We start from the raw sequence: 24978 nt of genomic DNA on the forward strand, positions 1-24978 counted from the left end.
ACATTAGTTGGCTCATTCTGGATAATGAATGGAACTAAGGTGGTATCAGTTGTGCATGGAGAACAAAGCTAATTTTGCCGAGTACCGTATTGGATATAGCTGATTGGTTCAGGTCTATTAACTGCTATTCCCATTTATCAAGAAAGGCTAGGAGGAGGCTAGAGCAATTAAAATTACCAGGGCTTGTTAAGAGGGGTTATACTAAAAAGAGTCTCTCCATGTAACTTTTGCTGCCTTGCCCTTTGCACACTGCTAATGTGTTTACCCTGGCTGCCAAAAAACCCTCTAATTCCATGCCTCCTCTACCAGTCTGTCTTTTATCTTTTGGACCATAACCTAATCTCTTCCTCTTTTTTTTTTCTTTTTCTTTTCTTTTTTTTTTTCCCCTCCTTTTTTTCTTTTTGTTTGAAAGATCTGTGAGGCTGGTTTTTAATGGGATATCCTGGCCAAGGCCTTTGCCAGTCCTTTGCAATCATTAGGACCAGCTCAGGAATTACAGGTTGGGTGCTCCAAGCTAAACATTTGAGACCACTGGGTGGTTCTCAGTGAGTGAGCAGGAAGAAATGGAAAGGTGTGGACTGTATTGGTTCTGTGGACCTTGTCACTCTATTGACTACACAACCATAACACACTGATGACAGTGTGTTGGGCTGAGCATTTCCAGTGACTTAGTTTCCTGGACCTGATGAAGGAGGAGGTGCAGCCTGAGCAGTAGCAGGCTTTGGACTACTCTCCCCTGCCTTTGCTCTCCACAGCACGTCTTGATGAATCTCAGTACTTGGCCCTTCTTTGGTGAAGTGAATCTTCGGGTTGTGATGAGCTGTTTTTTGAGGTGGTTACAATAGCTGGAATTCACCAAACAGCTTTACTTCATCCAGAGAAGCCCAAATGTTTGGAACTATAGGAAACAGAGCTGGGTATCAGTTAGTATTTAGAGACTCCTTGTCCTGCTTCTATTCCAGAGGCTGACTCTGTTGCTCTGTTTTTGAGTTACATCAGCCCCAGAGAGGGAAGTAGGGCAACTGGATTCTGGCTCTAAAATAGTGGATTGCTCGACTGCTTGGAAATGCATGTGAATTAATCAAAATTACCTCCCTACCTTTGTTTCCTTAGCCCACTATCCTCCTTATAACAACCTCTAGCAATACACCCTGGGGGTGCCAGAGTACAACTTGCATTCAGGGTGGAAGACAAACTGCACCCTGGATTGGTAGCCCTTCTTTCTACAGTGCTTGTCACCCTACAGTGGCAGCAGCAATGCTAGGCCTGTAAGTGTAGTTGATTTATGTTAACTGTTGAAACGATAATGTTTAATCTGTAAAGTGCTAATCTATTTTTTATGTTGATTATGAATAGGCCAGCTGTGCCTACTTTCCTATTCATAGAGTTTAGTGAGCAAGCCCGTTTCACAGGCTGGGTTTGGAGGGTGATTTACATGAGAGCAGACACTGCTTTAAGGAAAGTAAATCAGCTGAGTTACATGACTGAACCAGGGACTTGGCAGCCCAACAAGAAGATCTGGGGGCAAGGGAAAAAACACGGGGGGAAGAGGAGGAAGAGACAGATAACAAATGAACTGTAGAAGGAGCAGATAGATCAGAGCAGACACCTGAAAAGTAGAGGAAAAGAAAGGAGAGGTTGGTATTCAGAGGAGAAATTGACAAGGAAGAAGGAAATGATGGGCTTGCTTAACAGAGGACTTCTGTCTCTGCATCAGTGCAGAGAGCTCTGGGCTCCACGGTTTGTATGACCGATCATTAGGGGACGCATGGAACCCCTTTCCCAGCATGGTGCTGGCAAAGTTGGCTGTGGATTTAATTTGCCATGCAGTTGTCTCCTTAAAAGACTTTTATGGATCTTTGTACATTTTTTTCTGAGAGTAGGCTGCAAAGGGTCCCATCCAGATCTCTTTGTAAGTTGTTCTACCTCAGTTTCTCTTCAGTCCCTGCACCTTGGTCTCTGTGATGTGAACTTCTGTATGTCTGTGCCCTTTGCATTGACCCATCTGCCAGGTGTGCCAGTGTTTCAGTATCCCACCAAGAAACAGCACCAGTAACTGGCTTATAAGCTTTACATCTTCTGCAGGGCTTTACTAGCTTTTAAGCATCTTTCTTCTAATGTAGTGACCTCATTATATCCCTTTCCTGATTCCAGTTCAGTTCAGGCAGAGCTGCCCATATCTGCCAGACTGCATGTACTTCCAGGTCCACCTTAGATGCTTACTCCTACTACCCTGTCCTATTAATCTGGGGCAGTGTTGTACTTCAATAAGGCTTTATCATGCTTGTATCTGTGTAACTGTAACCAAAGCCTGAGGAAGGGATGTAGCTGGGCAGAATTCAGAAGTGGGCTTTGCACTCTGCATGTTTTCATTGTACTGTGCCTCTGTCCACCCTGGTGACAGGCTGCTTCTGCCATTCCAGCTCTTTCTTCCAGGCTCAGAAATATTTTTCTCATCCCTTTCTGAGGAGACACATAAAAATATTCCACATAGTATTCATGGGAGTATGTCTTTCTCTCTCCATTGTAGGAGCTGGATTGGAAGGGTCTGTCAGTGTAGCATATACTCACACTCTGCTCTTGTGAGATCCTGTCTGTCCAGCTGGCGGGTCCCCAACATAAGAAGGATGTGGATCTGTTGAAGTGAGTCTTGAAGAGGATGACGAAGATCATCAGGGGGCTGGAACTTCTCCTCTGAGGACAGGCTGAAGGAGTTGGGATTGTTCAACCTGGAGAAGAGGACACTTTGGGAAGACCTTATTGCACTTTCAGTACCTAAAGGGGACCTACGAGAAGGCTGGAGAGGGACTTTGTACAAGGGCAGGTAGATAAGACAAGGGGAACAGCTTCAAACTGAAAGATGGTATGCTTAGGTTAAATATTAGGAAGAAATTCTTATCTGTGAAGGTGGTGAGGCATTGAACAGACTGCCCAGGGAAGTTGTGGTTGCACTGTCCCTGGAAGTGTTCAAGGCCAGATTGGATGGTTGCTTTGAGCAACCTGTTCTTGTGAAAGGTGTCCCTACCCATGGCAGGGGAGTTGGAACTATATAATCTTTAAGGTTCCTTCCAACCCAAACCATTTTATGACTCCGTGAAATGAAAGGCAGTGCTGTCCTGCACACATGCCCTTCTCTCCCCTACACAGCCTGCCTCTGCACACACACCAAACACCGGTCCTGACCCTACTCTTCACTTGCCTCTCGTGGATGGAGGATTTTGCCTACTATTCCCCATACAAGCTGTGTACACAAGTGCCCTGTCCTATGCCTCCTTCTTAACACTGCTCAAGCTCTGGCACAGCTTCACTTCCTGACCAAGTGCTTGTACCCCACCTCTTCCAGACATATATTCCCAGACATCCCTTCATCATGCTCTCTATAGACACATAGTCTGTTTGGTATATAGTCACATAAAGCTGCCCATACGATTGGAAGTTGGCGAATGTCACACCGATCTACAAAAAGGGCTGGAAGGAGGACCCGGGAAACTACAGGCCTGTCAGCCTGACCTCAGTGCCTGGCAAGGTTATGGAGCAGATCATCCTGAGTGCAATCACACAGCACCTACAGGATGGACAAGGGATCAGAGCCAGCCAGCACGGGTTTAGGAGGGGCAGGTCCTGTCTGACCAACCTGATCTCCTTTTATGATCAGGTAACCTGCCTGGTGGATGAGAGGAAGGCTGTGGATGTGATCTGTGTGGACTTCAGCAAAGCCTTTGACACAGCCTCCCATAATATACTCCTGGAAAAGCTGGCAACACACAGCTTGGACAGGGGCACTCTGTGCTGGGTTAAGAACTGGCTGGAGGGCCGGGCCCAGAGAGCGCTGGTGAACGGGGCTGCATCCAGTTGGTGGCCGGTCACTGGTAGTGTACCCCAGGGATCAGTGCTGGGTCCAGTCCTATTTAATATCTTTATTGACAATTTAGATGAGGGGATTGAGTCCACCATTAGTAAATTTGCAGATGACACCAAGCTGGGGGGGACTGTCGATCAGCTGGAAGTCAGGAGGGCTCTGCAGAGGGACCTGGACAAACTGGAGAGTTGAGCTGATTCCAACAGGATGAGGTTCAACAAGGCCAAGTGCCGGTCCTGCACTTTGGCCACAACAAGCCCCTGCAGCGCCACAGGTTGGGCACAGAGTGGCTGGAGAGCAGCCAGGCAGAAAGGGATCTTGGAGTTTGGATTGACAGGAAGCTGAACATGAGCCAGCAGTGTGCCCAGGTGGCCAAGAAGGCCAATGGCATCCTGGCCTGCATCAGGAACAGTGTGGCCAGCAGGATGAGGGCAGTGATCCTTACCCTGTACTCTGCATTGGTGAGGCCACACCTGGAGTGCTGTGTCCAGTTCTGGGCCTCTCAGTTCAGGAAGGATATTGAGGTGCTGGAGCAGGTCCAGAGAAGAGCAACAAGGCTGCTGAAGGGACTTGAACACAAGTCCTATGAGGAGAGGCTGAGGGAGATGGGGTTGTTTAGCCTGGAGAAGAGAAGGCTCAGGGAAGACCTCATCACTCTGTGCAACTACCTGAGAGGAGGTTGTAGCCAGGTGGGGGTCGGTCTCTTTTCCCAGGCAGCTATCAGTAAGACAACAGGGCCTGGTCTCAAGCTCTGCCAGGGGAGGTTTAGGTTAGATATTAGGAAGAAATTCTTTACAGAGAAAGTAATCAGGTATTGGAATGGGCTGCCCAGGGAGGTGATGGATTCTCTGTCCCTGGAGGCATTTAAGAAGAGACTGGATGTGGCCCTTAGTGCCATGGTCTAGTAATTGTGGTGGTAGTGGATCAAGGGTTGGACTTGGTGATCTCAGAGGTCCTTTCCAACCCATCTGATTCTATGATTCTATAACCACCTCGCCCTTGTCTCATAAACTGTTAAAGCCCCCAGGCTTTCAAAGCTGAATCAGAGGTATTTAAGATGAGGCACAAGTGATGTGTGTTCCCAAAAGTTCCCAAATATCCTCAGGCTCTGGCAGCTGGTTATTTCTCACGGGACTGCTGCAGGGCCCTCTGGCATATCTGCAGACCTTGGCTGAGCCTGCCTGGCTATGACTAACATGGAACCTGTTTGTTGTGACTTCTTCCCCCTTTCTCACATGGGTTTCAGTCAGTCACACAGGGATGTGTTTGGAGTCAAAATGGTCTTGGAAATTCATTTGCTTCTGGGTGTTTTCTTAAATCTTACCTTCTTGCTTATGTGCCAACTGTACCCTTCTCTGTGGCATTTTGAGAGAGGCTTTATCTTGATATAGGAAAGAAATTTTTTACATTGAGAACTATCAATCACAGGAACAACTTCCCCAGGGGTATGGTAGAGTCCCCATTAGTGAAGCTTTACAAGATGTGATAATTTCATCTAGGCTCCCTTTCCCAGATGATCTGGTTCAACCAGATGATCTTTTGAGGTCCCTTCCAACCAGAGCTGTTCTGTGATCTGATGGTTCTTTGCAAATGTGCTGTCTGCACCAGGCTGCTGGCATCTGTAGGGGTAATATACCATCTGGGAATATGTCTTCAGTAATTCATTCAAAGGAATCTGTGTATGTTGGAGACCTCAGCATGTCTTACTACATGTGTGGCTCGAGAGAAATGGGAACTTTGGGGGGGGAGCAGCAGGAGAACAGTTGGCTTGTCACCTGTCGCTTGTGAGCATTAGTACTTGATGTCTAGTACTAGATTCCAGATGTGAAAATGAGATCTGGAGTGAAGTCAGTGTTGATGACAAGGCCAAGGCTGCAGGCATGCTTGACAGAAAGTTGGTGACATTGTCCGTTGTGATGAGAAAAGAGTCAGGTTTGAGAAGATTAGGAACTATGCTTTAGCTTTGTTGAATGTGAACAGAGATATGACTAAATGAAAGAATATGACTGAGAAACAGGCTGAAATTGTAGTTTGGCTAGAAACAGGCTGATCTAGATTACAGAGATAGAACTACAAGTCAGCAGAAAGGAGGTGGGAATTGTATGTGAGCTGTTAATCCAGATGCAGTAGTGGGGCTAGAGGCTGTGAGCAGAGCTTTGTGCAACAACTCCAGAAAGCTGGGAAAGGGGTAAGCAAGCTGCTGAGACATGCTAACAGAGTCATTAATAGAGCAGAAGGCTGAGGAAACTGTTCCCTTCCCTAGGAACTACAGAGATGTTCCTGCTGTGTTAGCACTTTGAGCTGTATTGTTTAGGAGCTGAAGAGCTGCAGAGAAGACAGCAAGCCTTGAAGATCTCAGGAGAAAGGAGCCACTACTGCTCCACCTGAACCATGGAATAAGAATCCCTTTGGGCAGATGGGATGCAGCAAAGAGTTGTCTTCTGCTGTGCTTTCACTGTGCACTGGCATAACAAGTGAGAACCTCCTTTGTTATCGGGAGAAAAGAGAGAGAGTGCTTTAAATTAAAATACAAAAATGTCTGGGAGTGGAGCAGTTGTGTGCTCTTGAAGGACTGTAATTCCAGTTTGTCTGAACAACTGAGAAGTGTGGCTGCATCCTCACAGGCAGGAGAGATGTAGATGAAGTAATATTTCCCCCAAAAGTCAGAGAGAAAGGAGTGGATTTAATAAGCATTGTTCAAGTGGGAGACAGATGAAAGAGCAAGTTAAGGGAAGCATTTGCATGTGCAAGGGAAAGGCAGGGAACATGGGACAAGCTGGAACATCGGCCCCATAGTCTGTACTGTCAGAGGGAGTACGTAGTTCACAAGTCACTTCTATTTCAGCATGATGGAATGGAAGGAAGTGAACAGGATTATATACATATATACATGCCCTGGCTTTATGTTGCTTTAGTCTGTGTATTTTTCGTAGACTATAAGATACTTAAGCCATACAAAATGGAGTGCACAGTGACATTATTTACTGTGCATTTAGATTGTTGTTTTCTGCCTTCCCTTTCCTCACAAGCATGGTTGTTGGTGGACCCTTGCTTAACTTTTAGGATTGGGAAACAGTGGCTGCTGTTGGAGGCCAGTCACAGACAGGTTGGGTTGTGAAAATACTTCAGGATAGCAGGAAGGTGACTAGCTGCACAAGATGCTCTATTCTGAGGTGGGGTGGGATGCTGAACAAGGCAGGTCATTGTGCTGATTAACTGCATCTGGAAACAGGAAATGAGCATTTTCCCAATGGCCACATCAGGGTTAGAGGGATCCGTGCTTTGCTATCCCTCAGGGGCATCCTAAGGAAATAGTTGGTTTCAGTGGTGCAAGGTTCTTCCACCTTCTATCTTCTCTATAGGGAAGTGAACTGGACTTGCAGCTTTACATTATGATGCATCTTTCAACAGCAAAATCTTTATCTAGGACGTTTTGGAGAAATAGAGCTTCTTGGAAGTTAATTCTGAGCATGAGATTGCAGACATGGGGGAAAGCTATCTGCATTGTCTGAAATGGAGTACTTTGACTAGGAATAATGCTCACACACAGGTGGCTGGGTTAGAGACTTGTTCTGAGAGATCCCAGCTTTGCTGTTTCTTCTCCCTGGTTTTATCTGTGTGCTTGCGCTAGCCCTGCAGATAATGTCTACTTTCTTACAATTCAGCTTGATATCTGCCTTACATCAGAAGTCTAATGTGCTATCAGAGTGCTTTGTGAAACCAGCACCTGGACAAAGAACAGCTGAATGAAGCGAAGCTTGGAAGAGGCTGTGGTGATGGTAGTGGAACACCTGTAGAACTCCAACTGTCGAAAGCATCTCTGAGTGCTGAGCTAGTCTGTTAATCTTAGCATCCTGTGTCTCTGGAAGGTAGTAGGAAACCTAATAGCTTAATCGATGAAAGACATTTATCTCCTTGTACCAGTCAGGAGGATGTTCCTGAGGCAGTTATGTTCCAGTCTCGCTATGACAATCCTTGCTTTTGTTGGACTGAATGTCGTTCGTTTGTGGGAGCCATGGATAAGCGTCTCACCTTTCAGAGAGATGGGAGATGAGGTCCACCTCACACACAGGCTCTCAGGAGACATAAATCAGCTCTGTCTGCTCTCTGCTGTTACTGCCTATTGTAGCTGTCACCAGCTGAGATCCAGGTTTCGATCCAGAATGAGTGATATTCTCAGATAGTTCTGCCTTGTCTTAAGGATCTGACTTAGAAAAATAAATGAGGCTACCATGTGTGTGTCTGAGCACAGATTATTATGCAGGAATCATCAGAGATGGAATAAAAGGTGCTTTTCCTCAAAGTATGTCTCTGTAATAATTAAAAGTATTATAGCAAGTAAAAGAGACTGATACAGTTGCTGTACAGCTCAGTGGATGGATGTGATGAATACAAGAGTGGCTTCATGTAGGTTTTTCCACTGCTTTTCTAGCAAGAAGAGACTACAGAAAGAGGGTTGTAGGTGAGCAGAACAGGAAATAGGCAGAATCCTAGTATAAGACAGTGAATGACTGAACAAACTTTGTTCTCTGGATGGTGGGATCAAGGACTCTTCTTAGCAAAGTTCCTTTTCTGTAACACTCGTGGCTTTGTGATTGAGAAATGCTGTTGGTAGGATCCCAGAGAAGATTCTCAGTGGTATAGCAGGTAGTGAGCTGCAGAGGATCAAAGTGGTACCAGATAAAAATAATAGGAAAATATGAACTTCACACCCCACCTGACTCACATCTCTTTCCTTGAAGAAAGACAGATGGTTGATGGATAGCCCTGGTTTTGTGCTACTGTAGTGAAACAGCAGTGATTAACCAAGTTTGCAGTGATTGGCATGCCAGGAGCAAATGTGTACCACTGGCACATGAAGGGACATGTCTGTGGCTCTGTGTAATAACTGTTGTATATATATTGTACAGTTAGGTATTTAAAAAGAAAGTTACAAATTTGGTCCTGATAAATTAGACAAGGGCACACTTCTAGCTGTCTTGACAGCCCTGATTGTGCTCATCCAAGCATCTCTGGCATCGTCTGGCTCAGCTTCACATGGGATATCAAGGAGAAACAATGTTAGAGCTCAGCTCTTCCAAATTCTAGGGAGGCACCTTACTGCACATCTACCCCTGAAAAGAGCCACGTTACCTTCAGTCCTGTGCACTGAAAGATGCAGGGATTTTGTGTAATAAGCCATATGCAATTGTTCCAGTGCATGAGAATACACACTTACCTTTACCTACAATCACTTGGATGCAGCATATACCTCCATATACATGCACACGTACATGTATATGTAATGAACACCAGGGAATCCATTGAAAGGAAAACTACTTTTCTGTGTATATCTACAATATTATTAATAATACACAAGTAATAAATACATGCTCTTGACAGATGCATTTAGGAACCATCAATTAGGCTTGGCATTCATTAGGTGGGGAGAAGTCCAATCAGATTTCACTGACTCAACAAAGCCACCTATAAATTGTGGGCTGTTTGTTCTGACGTTTGATGAATTATTCTTCATAATCCACTGTCTGCTGCAATAAATCTAATCTTTCAGTTTTTGCTGTCTTAATAATTCTTGGAGCAATACTGTGACATTTTGTTTTTGTAGAGGGGATAGAAAGGCTGGGACAATGGAAAAAACCTCACTTGCTGTCTGGGAAGTATATTGCTCTACACCAAGGTAACATTTTTCTCACACCTAGAACTTGGTTTTGCAGACTTGCAGGTATCAATGAGTCCTTGGCACAATGAACAATTATGTGTATGTCGTTGAAAGGATGACCAGCCTAGGATGAGGTTCACATCCCTTAAACTGGAAAAGGCATTCAGACTTCTGAGAGCAATAGCATCCTAGTGTTGATAAAGTGAATTCCGAAAGTTCTAGGAGACACAAGCCTTAGTAATGCTATAAGAGACATAGAATTGAGTATCTCTTCAGGTATTCTGCTTTATGAAATAAAGGTAGTGTTAAGGTGGCAGCTGAAGCCCTCAAAACATTTCTTCCCAGAGTGATATTGTGTTGGTCTATTTTCCAGCAAGCTCATGAATTGCATTATCACAGTGCCTCACACTATTTTAGCTGGGAGGCTGCAGACAGCTTTATCCTTGTGTAACTCTCAGAAGGCTTCTGCAGACTGAGCTCACCTTAGCAAATTACCATCTGTGGAGCCATGATTAAGAGGGAACTGTTTAGTGCTGTCTCTATCTGGAATGGAAAAAACCGGATGAATCAAGGAAATTCCAGCTTGGACCATCACAGCACAAGAGATGTGCAAAATTTGCTTACTTAATCACTTTCTTGTTACCCGCTTCCTCTGTGGACTTGTCTCACAGCTATATCATTCCCTTTGTCTGTAATGGATTTATACCAGCTTCCCCACATGCATTTTCCTGTGCTGCTACATGGGTTCAAAATGATAGGATGCTGCGACCTGCTCCTGACCATCACAACCCAATACTCCTCTTTATGGAGCTCTGTTGCATCGTGGCCTGTGATGAGTATCCTGGAGGCAAAAAAAGTTCCAAGTTAATCCTGTGTTGCCTAGTGATCCCCTTCTAAAATAGCAGGACATCTTGTAGATTACAGTCTTCAAATACAAAATGCAAGACTCTGTAGCAATTACGTCGTATGCTGCGATGAGGAGATCTGCTGAGAAATCATGGTTGAGGTTTTGAATGTTTCAGTTTGCATTGGTTTCAGTAATAAAGGAGTAGCATTATCCCTGTTTGGTCCCTTTTTGTGAATTATTTTGAGCAGCTGTGATTGGTGAAGCTGTCAAGCACAGTGAAGTGTCTGGAGGTGGTCTTTGCCTGAGGTAGTCTCAGCTCTTGCTGCATGTTCCCCATCTGTGCCAGACTTTGGCAAAGTTCTCTGGCATAGGCATATTTACACTCTGTTACCATAGTTTTGGTAACAGGAGCAACTGTATTGTCTGAAAGTAACATGACAGATGTTTCATGAAGATGCACTATTACTAAAGCTCAGGGTTTACTCTAGACACCGGACCACTTCCAACTGTGATTCCCCTGCATCCTTTCTGCTCTCAGAAACTTACAGGGTCTATCAGGAACTTGCTAGGCTGTCAAACATTGACAGAGTCCCAGATAGCAACAGGTGAAACAGTTCCTCCATTGTTCATCCTGCTGTCATCTGTTGGGAGAGCTTCTGAAGAATATAAGGATGACTGTACAAATCAAACGAAAAGCTGGAGCTCACCAGTGTTGGCTAAGAGACAAAGGGGTTCAGCCATCTAAACAGGGCTGGGCTGTTGAGACACCTTCTACTAGTGATCCTGCATCTCACTGCACCCTAAATTTATCCTGAACAGACTGCTGACATGTGGCCACCTGTACTGGATCTGGCTGAGATGGAGTTCATTTCTCTATAGCAGCCCACACAGTGCTGTGCTACAGTGTTTAGGCTACTGCTGGGCAGTGCTGGCACAGCATCAGCGCTCTAACATCCCTCTCCCCAGTCGAGGGCAAGGTCCTGGGAGGGCACACAACCAGGCCAGCTGACCCAAACTAACCAAAGGGATATTCCGTACTATATGACATCAGTTCAGATATAAAAGCTAAGAAAAGGAAGAGGAAAGGGGGACATTGATTGTTAACAATGTCTGCCTGCTGCGAAACTGCTCTGCGTGCTGAAGCCCTGCTTCCGAGGAAGTAGCAGAACATTGTTTGCTAATGGGTAGAGAATAAACCTTGTTCTTTTCCTCTTTGCTTGCATGTGCACAAACCTTTGCTTTTGCTTTAGTAAACTGCCTTATCACGACCTACAAGTTGTTTTCCATCTTATTCCCTCTCTCCTGTCCGGCTGGGAAGGAGAGGGATGGAGCAGCTTGGTGGGCACCTGGCATCCAGCCGAGGTCAACTCAGTACACCACCGTTCATCACAATGGCAGAGCAGAGCTGCCACATCTCACTCTGATTTGTTTTGTAGTGCTGGGCTGGGAAGGGGCTTCTTGACTTAGGGTCTTGTTCTATGGTACTGTGTTAACAATCTTTCTGGAGAAAGAAGGGAACATAGTGGGCAGGTTGAAACCAGGCAGTAATATTTGATCATTTGCTGCACCACATGGATATTAAAAGGTTGGAATTAAGAGTCAGTATATTTCAAAAGAAATTAGCTAGCAAGACATGCACATGTAACTTTTATGGTTTGGAGATTAAGACACCAGGCTGGAACTTGGGATATCTGGGTTAAATCCCAGCTCTGTCAAAGACTTCTTAGAACATGCTGGGCAGGTCATGTAAGGTAATACTTTCAGAAAGGACTCAGGATTTGGAAGCTTAAATCCAATTGACTCCCAGTATCTTCCTAAGTGTTTAAGGACAGGATTCACAAAAAATATGGAGGCATTCTGATGCTCATCATTGTGGCATGAGGTGATGTGTGCTGCAAACCTTGGGCAGAGCAGTTGCGCTTTGGGAAGGCACTTCAGCACGTGAGGAGGCCTGTAGCTGACACCTGGGAACTCCTGGAAAGCATAAGTTTGTGCAGGGCCTGTGGTGGCTGTGCACCTCATACAATGGCACTCTGGGCTTAACGTGGTCTATAGGTGAAACTTCAGCACAAATACATACTAATAAGTTTCTAAGTAGATAGATCCTGTAAGAGCTTTTATATCAGTTCCCTGAGGTGTGAATACTAATGCTAACAATCATGAAAAGATTTTGCATATTTAAATTAAATGAGCTTCATTCTTTTGAATTAAACAGTCAGGGCTGTGTTTCCAACCAGTGAAGTACAGTGACACATACATCTGCTGTTTGAGCATGTGCCCAATGGAGCTGGTTGTGTAGAAGGCTAGTGAGAGTAAGCACCCGTGCAGTGACATGGCTCACCTGTACAGCTGTAAACCTGCAGCTGGCTGGCTTGCTCCTTTGAAAGAGCAGCCCTAAAGTTCCTTTTAAACCTTTATTAAACCTGTGGGGAATCTATGCTTGTTTCATGTCCTGCCAGGTTACAGATGGTAACAGCCAGTTTAAAGAGGTCATTTGAGACCAGCTGTGGCCTGGGAAGAACATGAGAGTTCCTTAAGTACCATGACAGGTGGGCTCTAAGACTGTCCCACACCTTTCCTTACTGATAATCCATCCTGGAAATGAAAGTTTTTGTTGAGGGTGTTTGTGAGCAGTCAGAGCCTGCAGTCTGCTCCAGGAATTCCGTGCCTGCATGAAATGGGTGCAGCCACCTTTCTTGGGAAGGACCCCACTCTCCAGCAGGCAGTGTGGGAGCCTGGCTCATTTTTTCTCTTCTTCCATGTCATACAGGCTCTCGCTCTTTTTTGTGTGTCTGGGACACACCGCATGCACGAGCTGCCTCTAGTGAGCTGAGGAAGGACAATTTCATAATAAATGAGGGTGATTTGCTAAGTGGGGGGTCCTGGAACCCAGCCGTAATTGTGCCGCTCTTTATCTCAGCCTCACACCTGCTTGTGTAATGGCTCGGCTGTGATCTGCTGCCTCGCTCATGAGCAAGCTCTACCCTTTTACTCCTGGAGGATCCATCAATTCTCTGGCCCTGTTGCTGTCCCTCGCTTTGCTGCCCTCACCTGCAGCTTGTGAATGTGCACAAATTCCCCCTGGAATTGCAGTAGGGCCACTGGGCTGTCTCTAATGGACATGACTGCTAACCTGGCTTTCATGTCTTAAGTAAGAAGTTTTTAAAAGAAATTCTTCTGCCCAAAAGAACTCCTAGACACAGCTTTCTTCAATTATGTTTCCTTAGAAAGCTTAGTCACGTGAGAATGTTGTATTATTCCTGCCAGAGGGAATACATGCAGCTTTCCCCCCCCCCCCGCATGCATTCAGTACTGATGAAAATTGTTAGATTGACAGTATAGGCATTTAAAAGGTTTTGAAATCCAGAGCAGATGGAATTTTATCCAATTTATGTACGATTTTATTATAAATGTACCTTACTGGATTCAGGCCAGTGAACTCCCAGTGTTTTAACCTTTGGACGATGATACCACCCTTATGACAGTTAGACAAGTAATATTGGCTACCACTCTGTAAAGGGTACATCGCCCTAATATGAGGATGTAGGGTAGTGAGAGAGTTGAACAAAGTCCCAGCTCGACCTCATGTGGCAAATTCTCTGCGTTTTTTTCTTCCTTAAGGAATCTCATATCCCGCCATGCTCCTGGCCCCCTCAAGTCTTTATCCTTAACAGGTCCTTTCTTCAGCCAATAGACAAACTTCATACAATGGTAAAAGCCCCTGTGTCTTGAACACATGTGCCCTGAGCCATCTGTCATCCTGTAGGCGCTTCTTTCTTCATACTAATCTGAAACGAAAAACTCCAATCCAGAAGTGAGAGCGAAAAGAAAGGGTGGAGGGGAAAGAGAAAAACCTTTTTTCTCTTGAGACACAAATGTCAATAGGTTTGAATTATGGACCTGCTGTAATTAAAAACCACATAACTAGTTGTTTTTAAATGCAGTTGTTTTACTTAATTGATTTTGCCGCCAGGACCAAAGGGAATTAATTAAATAAATAAAATGCACCTTCCTCGTGAATTACTGGAGGCAGCTGAGTCTGTGTTGGAATCTAATTACTGTGAATGCTCCAGTTTGTCGCCAGCAGTAGTTTTCTGTGGAAGGGGAGAGAAGGGGTAGGGTAGTGTGGGAGGGGGCTAATTCCGTGGCAGCTGCAGGAGGGAACAGGCTGCTCCTTGTAGTATTTTTCTCCTTGTCAGCAAAAAGAATATTCGTTTAAGGCTTTGCATGGAAACTTTGCTTATAAGGTCTTTATTCATATTTAATTACTAGGTTGCTGCAGCTCCCATCTTTAATTACCTTTTAAAAAGCAGGTTATAAAAATGCACTGACATTCTTTCTTTTTTGTTACTGCATAAATTACAGGCTTCTCAACTGCTCACCCAAAAATCAGTTGAGCCTGCAGGAACAGCTTCTCTTTGCTGACTTCTGGATACCTCAGAGCTTATGTGCCCCTCAGCCTATAGAGCAGAACAGAAACCCTGAACTAGCATTATGTGAACTATCTCTGTGCCTGAAGCCACATAACTGTGTTGTCTTCCCTCTGAGCTGAGTGTGTGCAGGAGTCTGGCCGGTCAACCAGGCTGATATTACACTACCATGGTCGTAGTGTTTCCAGAGCCTGCACTGCCTGGTGCTGCACTGAGGGTCTCTAGCAGGGCAGATGGGCCTGTGCCCACCTTCCATTGCCTCACCTATGTCTCTCTCGGATTTTGCTTCCTGGACCTGCCCCTGGTAAATCTGCTTCATCCACAACTTTCCTTATCCTAGTCCTGAGTTTCTTAGCCAGAGCTGCTAATAATTTCCTCTCCTGCCCAAAAGTGCTTTGCTGTCCCCACCTGGTGTATTTTCTGAGCTGAGAGCATTGGTTACTTTTACAAGTGTGAGAAAGTCCATCACGTTAACCATGTTTTTAGGCCAAGTTGTTAAGGTGCAAACAGCAATTTTTGTCCTCCTGCCTTGAATCCTCCCCTTACCACTGCTCCCAGTCATGTGCTGGCTTTCACCAAGTAAGCTAGCTGCTGCTGTAATGCATGGGAATACATTCTGTCAGGTTTCAGGAGGTGATGGTGGGTGGTATTAAATATCTGCTGAAGAAATACATGTGAAGGAACAGCTGTTGGCTTCTGCACCCAGTGATAAGCAAGGATGCTGACCATAATTGCTCCAACCCATTTTCAGGACAGCCTGGAGTGGTCCCTCACATACTACCTGGCCACTAAAAGTCCAAGATGAAATGCACTGCTGGGGCTCTGCCACAGGTTTCCATAAGCAGCGTATCTCCAGGTCACTTGCATACTTGGCAGGACAAACAGTGACAAGGCTAAGAGAGGGCACAGAAAAAAGATGAAAGACCTGACTCTGCCCAACTTTGGCACGTGCACTCTCTGCTCTCTGGGTATGGCTTTTCTTGGGATAGCATCTGGCACCCCAAGCTGATGCCTCTTTCCCTTTTTCCAACAGATAAAAGAGCTGTTCATGAGTTTTGAGGACACTCCCTTGGGAGCAGCGTCACTAGCCCAGGTGCATAAAGCAGTGCTTCAGGATGGGAGAACGGTGGCAGTGAAAATCCAACACCCAAAGGTCCAAGCTCAGAGCTCCAAGGATATTTTACTCATGGAGGTAAAACTAACTAACTGTTTACTTCAACTTACAGAGCAATTGCCATGGAAATGTGAGGGGGCTACATTCACCCATGGTGTAAGCAGATATAACAAAACCAATCCGAAGCTTTGAAACCTCCACAGAGATCGATGTTGACTTACAGGATTAATACGATAAGTTGATAAGGATAGCAGTGTTGGTGATTGTGTGGATGGAAAGACTGAACAATAGGGTAAGAGGGAATGAGGGAAGAAGGAAGATAGGTAAACAGGAATGACATCATCATAAGTCCATATAAGATTTAAGAGCTAGAGGGTGAGTCCTGAAGTCTCTCTTCAACCTGTATGCCCGTTAACTGGTTTATTAAACTGGTCTTAGTTCTCTTGCACTCAGGGCTGTGGGGCCAAAGAAAAATCATTGTCCATGATTAGCATGTTTCTTTAGATTAAATTCTAGTGTGAATTCAACACTGTGGTTCAGTTTTGTTTCTTTATCACCTCCTTAATGCTGAACATTAAGCGTGGTGGAAACAAAACTACTGAAATATGGAGAGGGTCACCTTACAGGGGCAGACATACAAATGAGGGATTCAGCTAGGGAAAAGTTTCAGTGCCTGGCTCCTGTTCTTCTGAACGGTGAGTACCACTTATGTTCCCAATGTAGTGCTGTAGCTTCTCCCGAACTTCTAAGTCTAGCCATGGAAGGGAGGAACTGGAGAAAAACTGTGGCATGGAACTGCATTGCAGTAGTCAAAGATGCCAGTGATTTGGTATGGAACAGGAAATGGACACAGGGCTGAGATGCAGGAGACGGGAAGGATTAGGTCTATAAGTGGTAACATTAAAGTTGTAAGCGTAATAAATAAAGCTAATAAGCATATATATATATATATGTATGTATCTACAGTAATATGCACATTCATTGGCAGACAGGTAGGGACTAAAGTGGGGAAGCTTAAGTTGAGGGGTTCTGATAAGTGTTTAGAGGGTACTGCTGATGCAATAACAAAGTTCTCCATCACAGAAGGTCAGGAATCAGAGATCCTGCCAGCACCCTCTCAGAGGAGCATGTAGCTAAAGCTTCTTTAGGCAGCTAAAACACTTTGTTTTTAGCAATCCTGGCTAGTCTGCATAGAGGCACAGATGGTTTTAGCTGGGGGACATTAGTTTGCAGCTGAATATTTATTTTGAACTCATATTGAAAGAAATTTTTGGGTTAAAAAAAGATGTCCCAGTAAGAAAAGATCTATCTGTTTCAGTGCTGGTTTGAGAACAGAGCACTGATTGAACTGGCTTTGGGTCCAGCTGTAGATTTAAATTTGATTCGGGTCCTCTCCAGGCCTGACTGCACTGGTCTGCCCATCGACTTTGCTTATATGAGTTGTCATATGCATAGCACTTCTCATAGGGCTTGTGACATCCTTCACTCCTTCCCAGAACAGGGGTAGCGGAAAAGGAGCGCTCAAGGATTGAGGATGAGCAGGTAATGAAAGACTGTGAGACCAGGGCAATAAGAGGATTCTGTATGAATGAGCCAAAACCTGTGTCTACCTTGCCATATTTGCCATTTTAACAGTGGGTATCACAGAAAAAATACACCATGTTGCTGTGATTGCTGGTTATACTGGTAAGAAATATTTAAACAAATTATTTTAGAATGTTTCCTGTCTTTTCTGGTTTTAAAATGTTCTCCCTGGGAAACCTGAAACTGAAATAGTGTATTTCCTTTTGGAGATTTAGTTTTGTTCTTTTACAGACAGCCTAGTTTAGCATCCTTGAGATCTGTTGTCTATACACAGGTATGGGAAAGTAGCTCAGAACATGACACACACAGTTTTGTTTTTAAAAGGTCTCTTGTGGAGTGTTGCCTTACATGCATCATCATATAGTTCTGTGAGACTCTTTGTATAGACTGCATGGAAAGCCAGATTACGTGCACTGATGTTCTAGTCCTTTAAGAATCAGATAGACATTGCAGCTAGGTAGGAGGTTAATTTAAATACTGATGGAGATGGTCTTATTTAAGACTGATGGGAAGGAATTTGAATGGGAAAAGCTAGATGGAAAATTCCTAAATTCATTTGAGTTTCACAGAATCAATGCTGACTCTTTAAAAATCAGTACAGCATCTGATAAACCCAGAGAGACATACCTTGCTGCTCTTCTTGTATCAATAATTATTTCAAGACAACATGTTAGACAGATGTCAAAAAAGGGATAGGTGAAATACTTGTTAAGTATGTCCCTGCCGTTGGTCAAGTTGGCAAATTGATTCAAAAGAGTATTTAAAGAAAGAAAAAAATGCATGAATTTTCTCACACCAGGCACCAACGAAATAATCTTGCAGACCCTATAATGTTTATATTCATGTTCATGAAGATCACTGGTTACATTTCATTTGGGTGACATAAATTTGAAAGGATTTATGCCTCTAGATATAACAGTAAAAAACTAATTCAAGAGTGTCTGAAACCTGGTGATTACATTTTTAAAGGAACATTGAGTTTGGAACTGACATTTAGATAAGAGAAGTTGAGACAGGGGTGGAGTACAAATGTTGTCACACAACTAAACAGGAGCAGTGATGGTTCATAAATTTATTTTTTGTCATACATTTCAATGATAGCAGGATTCCTGTGTGTACTTTAAATGTTCCTCCTGCAGTACAGGAATTTCCATCTCAGTGGTGAAGATTTACAAAGGGAAGTGGTGCAGTAACACACACGAGTCTGTTTAAATTTTCTGATGAATGTGCAGAACAGGTGAGATAAAGACAGCAAAATGGATTGCATTTTTATTTTTTCACTCATTTTATGACTCGAGTAGTTAAAAACTGCCAAACAAATTGTTTTCCTTAAGGTGTAGTCTAAATTGTCAGCTTGTGTAAATTTGTGATTCTGGTGGAGAATCTGGCCCTTCTTTGAACAGAAAACATGCTTGGCTGCCTCGAAGCTTGATTATGCCATGCAGTTGTGTAATCTTGATTCACTCACCCCTTAAATGTTGCTTTAAGCAAACATTTCCAGGAACTTTTTGGATGGGCTTTTCAAGGTGCTGTGTAGCTGAGTACCTAATTCCTTTAAGAAAAGGATTCTAGGTAATGGATATATGAGACTTGGAAAACACCTCCTCAGCATTTCTGAGGATGGCTGTGACTGATGCTGAAGAGCAGCTTCCCTCTGACCCCCACCAGAAGTGTTCTTTAAAGATCTGTAGCCTACTAACTGTATCCAAACTCCACTATCTTCTTTGAACTGCCCAGTGGATTATCTGTGCTAGCAAAATTCTCATTCAGCAGTGGAAGAAGTAACATAAAGGTGACAAGTCTTGCTTTAGATCTTTCTCATCTGCTTTATCTGAGAGCTGTTTGAATGAAGCCAAACAGTGACTTGTTGAATTATAGGACCCAGAAGAGAGTTGCTCCAGGGCCATGCCCTTGGTGAGATCTGGCCATGTGGTCTCTTCTCCAGGGCTACTTACTTCTAGACAGCAGGCAACTGGGCTCCTTTTGGTGTGTGTGCTGTCATTTAATTCCTAGATGTGCCTATATGGAAGGGTAAGCCAAAATTTGTGTTACATGACCAAGGCATGACAGTGTGTTGCACTGTGATACTGTAGGAACCCAAAAAGCACTTGGGGTGTAGATCGGTTTTTTTTTTTAATCTGTAAGTTATATGGAATGATCCTATCAAAACAGCACTGTGTGTAGCTATGTGGCTTTGTAGCCAGGATGCAGCTGTTTGTCTGTTTCCTTGTTCTCAGGTTCTCCTCTTGGTTGTGAAGCAGATCTTTCCAGATTTTGAGTTCATGTGGCTGGTGGAAGAAGCTAAGAAGAATCTGCCATTGGAGTTGGATTTCCTCAATGAAGGCAGAAATGCCGAGAAGGTTGCTTATATGCTCAAGAACTTTGACTTCCTGAAGGTGAGGGAACATGCATTTCTGTCTATATATTTGAATTAATGGTCTTCCTTACTGTGTCTTACGCACCTCATTCACCAACTGGAGGAACCATATGGAGGGAAAATGGAGTTCAGTCCCTCTGTGTTGTTCATCCTAGTCTGCTCTGCTAATACAGACCAGCGAATGCTCTGAGGTGGGCTTTCTCCATGCTTGTTTCCTACTGTACTCACTCTATATTGGGCCAGAAGTGGTGGCTTGGGGCCAGCAGTCTCTGGATCCTGCTGTTCATTTTCTCAAATGCTCTTTCTGAACTTGTCCAGTGCGTGTGAATTCACCGTTCTTTGCTGAAGTATCTGATGGTACCTTTTCTTGGACTTTATCTCAGCTGAGGGCAAGAAATGGACATAGAACAGAAAAGCTAGACTGAAGCTGATATGTGGAGTAGTATTGGGAACACCCGATATCTCAGGAGGAAGCATGTTTGCATGAGTCCTTCCTACTGCAGAAAGGCACATTATCCCTCTAGAACTGGGCATACAACCTTCATACACATCCATGGCTAATGCATTCGTGTTACCTTCATACACAAAATTAACTGTATCCACCTGAGCTCTTCCCCACTCACGCTCTTACCCACCTCCTCTGCGACACGCTGTCTGAGGTCACTGACAAATGTCTCAAGTACAACCAGACATGTACACATCTCATTCTTGGAAAGACATAAGCTCACATCTTCAAACTCGCATGTTCAAAAATCTTCTGCTGACATACAAGAGGCACAAGCCTCCAGTGCATACTTTCTGGAAACACATGTAGTGCTGTGGGCACAGTCACTGCTGTAACTGCATTTGCACATACACAAAGGCAGCAAAAAATATACCCTCCTTTGGACCCTCCTGGATACACACAATCAAAATGAGGTTTTCACGTCCTGTTCATGCAGAAGTACCAAAACAGAAGGGACAGAGGTCTAAAAGAAGGTAAGTTTTTGTTGGGCTGATGTATCCATTTGTCCTTGCTTCCTCCATGCAAGCGCTTTCCTTGATGCTTGACTCCAGGTTTGATGCAGTCCTTTTGGAGCCCAGTGGCAGCAGTGGCCTTCCCATAGACACAGATAGCTAAAAGCCACCAGGGCTATGGAAGGCCAAAGGCCAACGGTTTTGCTGAGTGGGCAGTTATCAGAAGTGATGCACCTCGGGGAGTTGTATCCATTGCAGCTGTAACTAGGATACTGTGAAGTAAATCCCCATGGAGACAGCCAATCATCTCCTCGCTGGGTTAAGCAGCTATCATGATATCAATATGTGTAACAATAACAAATAGCTTCAGATGGCTAAATAATGGATCCTCCCGTCTGACCTGCCAATTCAGAGACGAGTTCATCACCCAAAAGCAACAGAAGAATTGGGCCCCTGTATCATTAATTTTCCTAAACACGCTAGAAAGCTGAGAAGTATATTTTGTGCCACGAACCTGTTTGAGCTTTTAAAGCCAGAGATAAATTATTTCCATGCACTAGCATTACAGCCAAACATCTGTGAGTAATTAAAAAAATCACTGAAGAATTCGACTGTGATTGAGAGAGGCATCTCCAAGAGCATAGATAGTGCTTTACAAGCCCACTGACTTGCCTGTGTAAATCCTGAGACAAGAATAAGTGTCATCTGAAATGATCTAAGGCAGCAGGGATCAGTAAGCTGGATGGGTTGGAGATCTGTTAGTTTTGGAGTTGGCTGGCTTTCTCAGCAATCTAACTGCAAAGAATGAACATCCAGATAAACTGGGAAGGCTGTGAGTAACTGAATCCCCCTTGCTCATAGTGAATCTCTGGCATCAAAATCTAGGCAAGGTTCACATGCAAAGTATACCAGGAGTGTTGAACGGTGGGACTGATGGACATTGGAATTGCTCAGCAAAGGAGCTTTTGATCTAAAGTGGCACACACATGATAAAGTAGAACTGGTCTCTCTAGGACAGGAACAATGAGGGGAGCCGATTGTTTATGAGGGACTGAGACACTGTCAGTAGTTAAAAGCAAGAAATGCTGCTTGTTCAGGAGCTGCAGTGAGCCACAGTGGGCTGGTCGTCCCATGGCATTGGTCACACTAGATGGGAAACACCTCTTACCTCTTCCTGTCCTGCCCCAAGATGCTGTTCCTAAGTCCATGCCTGGGTCAGGAGGGTAAGGAAAGGGAGCTGCACAGCTGGTTCACTATTTGCATGATCCAAAATTTGTATCTCTGTACTGGGGCACAATAATGGGAATGGGTTGAACTCCCTTGTATCTTTGGTAAAATGTAACTATGTGGCTTCACCCCTGTGCAAAAGCAAATCTGGACATACTGGTGGTTTGGTCAGCACAGTGATGTGAGGAATATCCAAAGGGAATTCAGCAGAATGACTCTTGACAATAAGGGACTTCAACATGGAACAAATTTGTCTGGAGAAAGAGGCTGGAAAATAGGGAGCCAGCCTGAGCAATGCTTGTGTCACTACCTCCCTGGATGGCACCAGGGTACTGGTACCTCACTCAGCTTGATTTACTTCAGATGGAATGAAAAGGGCTTTGACGTTTTACACTGTGTCACGTTGGCGATAAGATAGCTAAGGGTCTCCCAGGGTTTCTGTGAAAAGTCCCTTATTTGTGATACTTGATTTTTCTCCCAGTTCAATTGCAGATGGCCTAAGTATGCAGGGTTTGTCAGCTCAAAGGCGTTTGTGTTCCAAGGGGCACTGCGGAGATGCAATTTATGACGATGGCTTATAATTTTTAAGGCTGCGTAAGTGGACCCTGTGCGTAGCAAACAAGATGCAGTTCCTGTCTAAAGGAGCTGAGTGGATGATTCAGAAACTTACAATAGGTACTAGTTAAACAGCCCAGCTAGAGGAGCTGCAGAGCAGGTAAGAAAGCTCTCAGACTACACTGGGAGTGGGAGGTGGTCAAGATGTTGTAGAGCGTGGCCAGAAATGTTGCATGAGGACAGATCCTGCTGTCGTTGAAATGTTGTGTTATCCTTGTACACATTACTGCTGTCCTGGGGAACTGGCCAGTAGATGGATTTACCTCCCACATGCTCATCAAAAAAATCCAAGTCCACACTTCAATTGCTTCCATTTTTACTCCTTCTCTGGGCTGTGTGTGATATATTCTCTTTCCTTTCCCAACTGGTTGCCTGACTTTATCCGTCTGTTCCTGTTTCAGGTCCCCAGGATCTACTGGGAGCTCTCAACGAGGCGCGTCCTACTCATGGAGTTTATGGAAGGGGGGCAGGTGAATGACAGGGCCTACATGGAAAGGAATGGCATCAACGTCAATGAGGTAATTTCTCGGCCATCTCTGAATTGGGCGTGGTGGGCAATGCAAAACTGATGTTGATGTCAGCTGACCTTGATGCAAAATGGAGGCTGGCAGGACAGGAAAGGGCGGAGGGAGCAGCATGTACAGATGTGAACAGAGCAATCAGTCTGAAAGATCTCCATTCTTGTGGTTTGTGGAAGAATACAAAACTCCTTTTGGGGAATACTCTCCTGTAGGCTACACAGCTAGAGAGACCTTCAAGGAGACATAGTGAAAGATGACCATGCTCTTATAGTACAGACACCCATGGTTTGTTCCAAGATGGCAGTTCCTGTTACCCTAAACTTCAGCTTCTGATTATTTTTATCTCATGGACTTTGCTAATAAGAGAGATTTGAAAAATTTTGTCCATGGCAAAACATAGTCAGCTCCAGTCATCTGGACAAGTCAACTGGTCAAAAGTGATAGTAATTTCTTTGAGTTTATCCTATACTTTTCTTCTGCTCTAGGCAGAGGTCAAAGCTAGCCCACACAATCAGATAGAAGAGTGAATATTTTTCAAGTCTTGAAATACTTAGAAAGGCTTGTTTTGATGCATTTGCAGTAGGGCTCTTGAGCAATATGTACATTCAGATTTTGAAGTGGGCTTCCTCACAGTTCTTGGATAGCAGACTCGTTCTGAGATCAAGTGTACCTCCTTGGGACTTTGGTTGCCTCCTTGAATTTTCTCAAACTGCTGGAGATAGCAAAGTTGTAGAGAAGCAACTAATTTCAGTTTTTCTAAGTTCCAGAGGCTTTTACTAGCAATAAGAGTGACTTAGGGTGAAAATTTCTGCTAATTTCTGTGTTCATCCATGCCTTTGGGAAGATTGTTTTGTGATATCTTGGCTCAATAAGTCCCATGCAACAATGAAATCACATGTTTTCCTGATCCTGAGCTGGTGTCTAAATGATGGCTAAGATGTAATTTTAAAAAAGTTGTCAGTGTACTTCTATTGCTGCAAAGTACAAGCCTCAGACAGTCCTGGCTATCTGTCAGGTATAGGATGTCACTCAGTTCAGTTGTAACTGAGAGAGTTTCTACAAACTTTCTCAGTGCCTACACTGAGCTGTTCTTCCTTTTCTCTCCCCACCCTCTGAAATTAGTGATTAACTTTTACTGATGGTCAATAAAGCAGCAGTAGAAAGGAGGGAATACTGAACCTGTCTAAATCTTGGGGAATGAGGTCTGTTATGGCCACAGTAATACAAGGTAGGAGCTGTGCACACCCCAGACTTCTCCTTTGGCAAGGTGCAGCAGATGGGGACGAATATAACCAAGATCCATTATCAGCTGCTGCTGTTGTTGCCCTGGGTAAAGGACTGGGGGGCATGGTGGTGAGGTGAGCAAAAGGCAGCAGACACTGAAAGGAGCATGAGGAGGGGGTGGCAACCCACTTTTCAAAACTAAGACCTGGCTTATAATATACAGCAGTTTTGGCTTTCAAGAAATACATTAGCTCCCTATAAATCATCTATCTATCTATCTATCTATCTATCTATCTATCTATCTATCTATCTATCTATCTATCTATCTATCCTTCTATCATATTACTTCATTTTGTTTTACTGGGTGGAGGAAGAAGAGTCTTTACTAAGCAGGATTTCTTGTGTGACAATGCAGCCTTGAAAAGCAAGCTGAGCCTCTCTCCTTTAAATGGAAAGAATCCCTGAGGTGAAAGCTCCCTTCAAACCAGGTTACTGACATTTACTTAATACCGTCTGTAGCAGGATTATCATTAAAGCTGCCCAAAAGCACATTAATCTCACTGG

The 24978-nt window shown here is 44.2% G+C and overlaps 1 protein-coding gene across 1 annotated transcript in view; it reads left to right on the forward strand.

Moving 5' to 3' along the window:
- ADCK1 (aarF domain containing kinase 1) overlaps positions 1 to 24978 on the forward strand; it is an 81892-nt gene that overhangs the window by 42495 nt on the left and 14419 nt on the right. Inside the window, 3 exon segments of the mRNA XM_027883674.1 lie at positions 15829 to 15987; positions 19731 to 19889; positions 23071 to 23187. Coding sequence (XP_027739475.1) covers positions 15829 to 15987; positions 19731 to 19889; positions 23071 to 23187 — 435 coding nt within the window.

The sequence above is a fragment of the Empidonax traillii genome, unplaced genomic scaffold (assembly GCF_003031625.1).
Source record: "Empidonax traillii isolate 1590-97213 ecotype Southwest subspecies unplaced genomic scaffold, ASM303162v1 scaffold132:size1788729, whole genome shotgun sequence".
NCBI classification, from domain to species: Eukaryota; Metazoa; Chordata; class Aves; order Passeriformes; family Tyrannidae; genus Empidonax; species Empidonax traillii.